Source organism: Coregonus lavaretus (assembly GCF_964263955.1).
Source record: "Coregonus lavaretus genome assembly, contig: HAP1_SCAFFOLD_1640, whole genome shotgun sequence".
Taxonomy (NCBI): domain Eukaryota; kingdom Metazoa; phylum Chordata; class Actinopteri; order Salmoniformes; family Salmonidae; genus Coregonus; species Coregonus lavaretus.
This window is the reverse complement of record NW_028164635.1, coordinates 74,032-82,406: the sequence shown is the minus strand read 5'-3', so window position 1 is coordinate 82,406 and position 8,375 is coordinate 74,032. Positions and strand designations below refer to the sequence as shown.

The following is an 8,375-nucleotide window of genomic DNA, read 5'->3' as shown; positions in this document are numbered from 1 at the left end:
CCAGTAGAAGAAAAAATAGTGTGTGTGTGCGCGTGTGTGTTTTTAGGACTGATGAATGACCACTAGGTGGCAGAATATGCTCCCCAAATCAGATCCTCCCTGTTCTAGTTTGGCTGGAGTGGACGACAGTTCAGTAACCATTAACCCTGATGGTGGTGATGATGATGGTAATGATGACGATGATGATGATGGTGATGATGATGATGGTGTTGATGATGGTGATGATGATGATGGTGGTGATGGTGATGATGAAGATGATGATGGTGATGATGGTGATGATGGTGATTTACATCAAATGTGTTAGTGTAGAATTGGTCATATCTGGTTTGACTATGAAAATATAGAACATTTCGACGACAATTAAAAGTATTACAAAGTGAGAAGCAACTGTTGAACATTTCATTCACCAAGTATGTTATTTGGACCTTCACACTACAGAGTTTCATAGTTGCCTCCAGCTGGTGTTTTATATAAATGACAACTGAACAAAAGGTAATATTGCAGACTGTGCCTTTATTTAAAACAATCTCATATGCTGAGAGCCTCTCCAATGTATTCTCTCCTAAAATGTAGCCATCACCGCTTTATGGAACACAGGAAGGGACGTTTAAACCAGCAGGGGACATCATTCTGGCGGCGGGAAGCTGGGAAAGAGAGAAACACAGAAAGGTAGGTATTGTATCTATGTTGGTTTTATAAATATGTAGCTAATAAAGGAACAAATTCCCTTTAAGATGCATTTTACAACTATCCAAATGTTTGATGTATAATGAGAGGGAGAGTACTCTGGTGACAGCATTGTACCTCCGTAGTTCATCTCCATGCAATGCTCCCGGCCGTTCGTGTTGTCCTTCACAACACCATGGTTGGAGTTGGAGGGTTGCCCCGGGGCCCAGTTCTGGTAGTTAAACCTGGACCCGTCACTCCACAGCCAAAGACCCTCCTACAGAGCACACAGGAGGATGCATCACCAGCACACAGTAAACACTATATATTTACACTGTAATTACTGTCTTTAAAGGGGCAATCTGGGAATTGGAAAATAACTAATTGGCAACCCACCACTGTTTGGGTAAATAGCTGAGGGATGGGCCTGGAGAAATGTAACCACTCTCAGATTCCTAGACAGAGCTATGGATGCCAGGACTGACCATCTATGAGATCATCATGATTTAACCATGGCTTGAAGCTATACAGTGTTTGTAATATCAGAAAACAAACTGATACGAGGGTTGAGGCACCACTAGGCCTTTATAGATGGAATTAATCAAGAATCAATGCATCCTATATGTTTCATGAGGGTTGAACAGACCTTGATGGCATCGTTGGCTCCAATCCAGGTGCGCTGGGCTTTCTTGGTACTCTTCTTGATGACAGACTGAAGAAAATGATACTGGGGAAGGCTGTGCACTGATGCCAGATTACCTCCCAAGAGCAAACATTTCCTCTGGAGAGAGAGAGAGAGAGAGAGAGAGAGAGAGAGAGAGAGAGAGAGAGAGAGAGAGAGGAGAGAGAGAGAGAGAGAGAGAGAGAGAGAGAGAGAGACAGAGAGAGAGAGAGACAGAGAGAGCGAGAGAGAGACGGCGAGAGACAGACAGAGAGAGAGAGAGAGACGGGGAGAGAGGAGAGGGAGAGAGAGACAGAGAGAGAGAGACAGAGAGAGAGAGAGAGAGAGAGAGGAGAGAGAGAGAGAGAGAGAGAGAGAGAGAGAGAGAGAGAGAGAGAGAGACAGAGAAAGAGAGGAGAGAGAGAGAATTAAACAGAGGTAGAATGTAAGGGTAAACAGAAGGACTAGCATATCATGTTATAGTTTCTCAACCCTGTTGAACACAGACTAAACCTACAGAGTCAACTGCAACAATGTATGGCCACCAGACAGGGATGGAGATAGCATCCCAGCTAGCCCAAGTCTAGTGCTTTTCAGACCAGGCTTGTAGAAAATGTTTCCAACTAGCCCAAGATGCAGGTCAATTATTGTCTTTTCCATTATCACATAGCACATTTTGGACCCTGGCTAGTAGAAATTGCGGTCTACCAGCCCGGCTGGCCAGTGTCCAAAATCCTTAAATAAGCGGATGATCTCTCATTAAACCATCAATACTTAAAATCACCCACACAGCTGATCTCAATTATCTACAGCAAACGTCCAGGTACCTCTGCCTCTGGCCATGTGGTCACGAGGGGGACGTAGCGATAGCAGTGTGTCTTATAACTGGGCCAGCCATGTGGGCAGACTCTGCGATGACACCCTGTAGGGGGGAGAGATCACATTAAATAACATTATTAAATGGTTAGTTCCCACCAGACAATCTGATTGGTCAAAAGTGCGTTCCAACTGTGATGTTACTGAACAAAACCCCATGGCTAACCACGTGTTGTTGAAAAATGACCGATTCACTTTGAGTCCGTTATTTCTGCAATATGTAACTTTTTTGGCGACCTGACTAAATTCACATAGAAATGTGAGTTATGGATCTATCATTCTCATTGAAGTCAAGTCTAAGAAGCAGTATATCTGTTCTATGTGCGCTATTTCTATGCTTCTATTCTTAAATTTCGTTTTTTTGTCTTTTACTTTCGGTTTTGTATGACAGCTTCAAACAGCTGAAAATACAATGTTTTTGGTTATGGAAAATATATTTCACAGTGGTTAAGATGTTACAATGATTCTCTACACTTTGCTTGCTTGTTTTATCACATAAACTGAAAGTTTTATCGGTTGGCAGTTTGCATATCAGGTTCTCCATAATATGTTTCTCACCTTTCGGAGGAGAAATGTGTTCCTCCGAGGAAGAATGATGATGCTGATCCTTGGGAGGAGAAATGTGTTCCTCCGAGGAAGAATGATGATGCCGATGCTTCGGAGGAGAAATGTGTTCCTCCGAGGAAGAATGATGATGCTGATCCTTGGGAGGAGAACTGTGTTCCTCCGAGTCAGAATGATGATGCTGACCTTTCGGAGGAGAAACGTGTTCCTCCGAGTCACAGCGTTTACCCCGATCATGCCGATCCCCTACAACAAAAGAGAGACAAGGACAGAGGGAAGATTGAGACATGCTTTTTTTAAAGATTTGGGTCTCGATTCAATCTGTAAAGCTGAAGCGTTACAGATTACGTGATAGAAAATTAAAAGTAATTTCAGATTGCAGCGTTAACCGTGAATGCAGTCTCTGCTAAAGAGGGAACATTGCCTTTACATTTCAATCACTCTGTAAAGCTGAACGATGCGGATTGAATAGAGCCCTAGATCAGTTTCAGAGCTATGAAACCACAACAGACCTGTATAGAATTATATTTTAGTGAATACAGGGGGAGCCCCAACCAGGAACCTGGGTCCAGTGACCTAGGTCACTAGGTGTTGTGTTAAGGTCACTAAAACCTTTGATCAGAATACCTCTGCTACCCCTTGCATCTCCCAGAGCAAAGAGAGCGCTGAGAAGCAGAAGAGTGGTCAACATCGCCATGGTGATAGTCTCCTGAGAGAGAGAGACAGAGAGAGAGAGAGAGAGAGACAGAGACAGAGACAGAGAGAGAGAGAGAGAGAGAGACAGAGAGAGAGAGAGAGAGAGAGAGAGAGAGAGAGAGAGAGAGTGAGAGACAGAGAGCGAGAGAGAGAGTGAGTGAGAGACAGAGAGAGAGAGAGAGAGTGAGTGAGAGACAGAGAGAGAGAGAGAGTGAGTGAGAGACAGAGAGAGAGAGAGAGAGAGAGAGAGAGAGAGAGAGAGTGAGAGAGAGAGAGAGAGAGAGAGAGTGAGAGAGAGAGAGAGAGAGAGTGAGAGAGAGTGAGAGATTACAGACAGAGAGAGAGAGAGAGAGATTACGGACAGACAAACAGACAACAAGACAACAAGACAGTCAAAGAGAGAAGCCGTCAAGACCAATTCAGAGAGTACTTCAGAGATTAGGGGAGTGCAGTGTTCCCCTAACCTGTAGTTGAGTACAGTGTTAGAAAAAAAGGTGATATCTAGAACCTAAAGGGTGTTCTTTGACTGTCCCCATAGGAGAACCATTTGAAGAACCCTTTTTGGTTCCAGGTAGAAACCTTTTTTATTTATTTTTAATTTTAATTTAACCTTTATTTAACCAGGTAAACCAGTTGAGAACAGGTTCTCATTTACAACTGCAACCTGGCCAAGATAAAGCAAAGCAGTGCGATAAAAACAACAACACAGAGTTACATATGGAATAAACAAAACGTTTACATAGAGGGTTCTACATGGAACCCAAAAGGGTTCTACCTGGAACCAAAAGGGTTCTACCTGGAACCTAAAGGGTTCTCATATGGGGACAGCTGAAGAACCCTTTTGGAACCCTTTTTTCCAAGTGTACCTCCAGCCATTCCACTTATCAGATGTGTTCCAGTACTTTCACATCAGAGAAGATTCAAGTAAAGAACGGCTTGGTGATTAGCTGGATCAGCTGTGCTTGTACTGTAATATATCAAATCAGTGGAGCGGCTGGGGGTACTTGGGAGGTCAGGGAAACCCTATGCTATGTATATAACGTATGCAACTGCTAAGGCAGCGTTTTCTAAACTCGGTCCTGTGGACCCCAAGCGGAGCGTACATATTCCTGTGTGCTAAGATAATCTACTGTACTTGGTTGAAGACATGAGACCTGAGTTTTGGCAGCAGACTTGAATTCCTTAGCACAGCGTTTCCCAAACTCGGTCCAACACGTGCACCCATTGGGGTCCACAGGACCGAGTTTCCAAATAGCACCCTTTTCCCTAAGTAGTGCACTACTTTTGACCAGAGCTACATACTACATATGATTCACTATGGGCCCTTGTCAAAAGTAGTGCACTACAAAGGGAAAAGGGTGCCATTTGGGATGCACTCAGGTACAGTATTAGATGAACAGATGTTGAAATCTCACCTTCTGAAATCTTCAGTTGTAGCTTCACTTCTTCAGAGATCTTCAAAGGTCTTCACTGGGTCTCTCTCTCTCTCTCTCTGTCCTGCCTGTGAGTTGAGTTCTACCTCTCCCAACTCTCCTATTTAAGGATCCGTCCAGTCAGACCCCTCCCTCTCTTTTTCTCTATCTCTCTCTATCTCTCTGTATCGTTCTTTAAATTGAATTGGAATTGAAGTTCACTTCCTGAATTGACTTTGTAATGGGAATATTTAAGATTAATAAAATTCATAATCAGTTTAGAGATTCACACAAAGTTTAGCATATTTATATATTTTCCTTTCTGTAAAACACATGATTTCCACTGTTCTGTTTGTGACACTTGGGTTGATGGTCACTAGACTAGAAGCTGAATGTTATGGATTAAACTCATATCTGTTGATAGTGATTGACGCCAGACGGGAGGTACAAGGACAGAGGACCCTGATTATTATTGCAGTCTCTGAACACTGTGTGATTCTGTAGCAGGTGGCAAATTAAGTTACTGCTTTCTGTTTTGACTACTTACAAGCAAGGGCATAACTTTGTGTTGCATATTGGGGGGTTCTTTTAAAATAAAAAGTTGTGAAATAGCTGTTTCTGGTGCATTTTGAGTGGGAAATATGTCCAGAACTTTCCTGATAATTTGGTCAATATATCCGAAACTCAACTGAAATACCAACAATTTCTGTATTACTTTAAACTGTTGGTCTAACTCTAATAGTTCAGAAAGCCACCACCAAACCCCTGCTTTAACTACATTTAAATTTAACTAAATGTAAGTGCCATAACCCCTGCAAACCCCTGCTTTAACTGAATTTAAGTTTTCATAACCTGTCTATTTGTGTACCCTTCACTACGCTTGGCATGCTCCCCCGCCCAAAAAACCCCCAAACAGAAATACCTTATTTACATAAGTATTCAGACCCTTTACTACGAGACTCGAAATTGAGCTCAGGTGCATCCTGTTTCCATTGATCATCCTTGAGATGTTTCTACAACTTGATTGGAGTCCACCTGTGGTAAATTCAATTGATTAGACATGATTTGGAAAGGCACACAACTGTCTATATAAGGTCCCACAGTTGACAGTGCATGTCAGAGCAAAAACCAAGCCATGAGGTCGAAGGAATTGTCCGTAGAGCTCCGAGACAGGAATGTGTCGAGGCACAGATCTGGGGAAGGGTACCAAAACATTTATGCAGCATCGAAGGTCCCCAAGAACACAGTGGCCTCCATCATTCTTAAATGGAAGAAGTTTGGAACCTCAAGACTCTTCCTAGAGCTGGCCGCCCGGCCAAACTGAGCAATAGGGGGAGAAGGGCCTTGGTCAGGGAGGTGACCAAGAACCCGATGGTAACTCTGACAGAGCTCTAGAGTTCCTCTGGGAGATGGGAGAACCTTCCAGAAGGACAACCATCTCTGCAGCACTCCACCAACTAGGCCTTTATGGTAGAGTGGCCAGACGGAAGCCACTCCTCTGTAAAAGGCACATGACAGCCCGCTTGGAGTTTGCCAAAAGCCACCTAAAGGACTCTCAGACCATGATAAACAGGTCTGATGAAACCAAGATTGAACTCTTTGGCCTGAATGCAAAGCGTCATGTCTGGGGGAAAATTGGCACCATCCCTACGGTGAAGCATGGTGGTGGCAGCATCATGATGTGGGGATGTTTTTCAGTGGCAGGGACTGGGAGACTAGTCAGGATCGAGGGAAAGATGAACGGAGCAAAGTACAGAGATATCCTTGATTAAAACCTGCTCCAGAGCGCTCAGGACCTCAGACTGGGGCGAAGGTTCACCTTCCAACAGGACAACGACCCGAAGCACACAGCCAAGAAAACTATTTCATCAATTTTAGAATAAGGCTGTAACCTAAATTTATTTTGAAAAAAGTCTGAATACTTTCCGAATGCATAATATAATTTTCCCCTTCAGAAATCGGTCTAACAACATATTGATCCATATGATCAGGCTGGTGTTATTCAGCATGATAACCTGTAACCTATAGCCCATCTGTTGTTCAGCATGATAACCTGTAACCTATAGCCCATCTGTTGTTCAGCATGATAACCTGTAACCCATAGTCCATCTGTTATTCAGCATGATAACCTGTAACCCATAGCCCATCTGTTATTCAGCATGATAACCTGTAACCCAACTGTGGTAATGAATAGACAGGCTGAAGCATGGGGTTACTCATCTGTAGTTGTTTTAATCATCAGCTAGATCAGTGTTTCCAAAACGTTTTCAGTCACACCACTATCATCGTGAGGGAACGTCCTGTGCATGTCTGTTGTGATGTCACATCCCTGTCAATGAAGACATACTAGTGTGATGTCACATCCCTGTCAATAAAGACCTACTAGTGTGATGTCACATCCCTGTCAATGAAGACCTACTAGTGTGATGTCACATCCCTGTCAATGAAGACTTACTAGTGTGATGTCACATCCCTGTCAATGAAGACTTACTAGTGTGATGTCACATCCCTGTCAATGAAGACTTACTAGTGTGATGTCACAGAAGTTGGTTCCTGCCTGAGGTTCAGAGAAACAAGCTTGTTTCAGCCTACTGCCTGAGGTTCAGAGAAACAAGCTTGTTTCAGCCTACTGCCTGAGGTTCAGAGAAACAAGCTTGTTTCAGCCTACTGCCTGAGGTTCAGAGAAACAAGCTTGTTTCAGCCTACTGCCTGAGGTTCAGAGAAACAGCCCTTCAATAACTCTGTAGCCTACTAGAAACCAGATATTTTAAGGTTAATAAACTACCAACGTTGTCTTTGAAGTCTAAAAATGTAGCCCAATATAACCATGAGGAATTATCTCTCTTTTTGAGAACTAGTGCTCACACAGGAGATAGCATCTGTCACTTCCCAAGATAAACTTCTCCATTTGAAAAACATCATTTTCTATATAATTCTTACTCCTGCTTATGAATTTACCATGTTGTAGTATTTTATGTGTTCCAAGGTAGCTCACAGATTTGATGGTTTGTAAAGGAAAGATTCACCCATTTTGAATAATATATATCGTTTTTGTGCATCTCTGAGTGATGTTCTATTGATTCCCAGGATCATTTCATGTTTTCATGTGTAGTTGCAGCCTTCCCATAACTTTAACCCTTTTAGCTAACCCTTCCCCTAACTCTAACCTTAACCCTTTTAGCTAACCCTTCCCCTAACTCTAACCTTAACCCTTTTAGCTAACCCTTCCCCTAACTCTGACCTTAACCCTTTTAGCTAACCCTTCCCCTAACTCTAACCCTAACCCTTTTAGCTAACCCTTCACCTAACTCTAACCCTAACCCTTTTAGCTAACCCTTCCCCTAACTCTAACCCTAACCCTTTTAGCTAACCCTTCCCCTAACTCTAACCTTAACCCTTTTAGCTAACCCTTCCCCTAACTCTAACCTTAACCCTTTTAGCTAACCCTTCCCCTAACTCTAACCTTAACCCTTTTAGCTAACCCTTCCCCTAACTCTAAC

General features: G+C 43.0%; 1 protein-coding gene across 2 annotated transcripts; it reads right to left on the bottom strand.

Annotated features, from left to right (window-relative positions):
• Nucleotides 1–549: 549 nt before the first annotated feature.
• On the bottom strand, nt 550–4,954 carry LOC311116831 (galactose-specific lectin nattectin-like). 2 transcript variants are annotated; one of them, XM_084191864.1, is made up of 7 exons: nt 4,879–4,954; nt 3,395–3,476; nt 2,762–3,013; nt 2,155–2,249; nt 1,313–1,447; nt 805–943; nt 550–644 (listed from the first exon to the last, which is right to left on the bottom strand). In XM_084191864.1, the coding sequence occupies exons 2-7, from the start codon at nt 3,462–3,464 to the stop codon at nt 577–579; spliced, it is 759 nt and encodes a 252-aa protein (XP_084047990.1). In that variant the 5' UTR covers nt 3,465–3,476; nt 4,879–4,954; the 3' UTR covers nt 550–576. The 2 variants fall into 2 exon arrangements, with proteins under 2 accessions (XP_084047990.1, XP_084047991.1); XM_084191865.1 differs by having other exon boundaries at nt 3,404–3,476.
• Between the last annotated feature and the right edge of the window lie 3,421 nt (nt 4,955–8,375).

Excerpts from the sequence above, each read along its gene's own strand:
- LOC311116831 (XM_084191864.1), bottom strand. The coding sequence starts at position 3,464 with ATGGCGATGTTGACCACTCTTCTGCTTCTCAGCGCTCTCTTTGCTCTG. Across the intron at positions 2,250-2,761 it reads ACACATTTCTCCTCCGAAAG|GGTGTCATCGCAGAGTCTGC; the intron begins GTGAGAAACATA and ends TCCCCCCTACAG. Across the intron at positions 1,448-2,154 it reads CCACATGGCCAGAGGCAGAG|AGGAAATGTTTGCTCTTGGG; the intron begins GTACCTGGACGT and ends CTCTCTCTCCAG.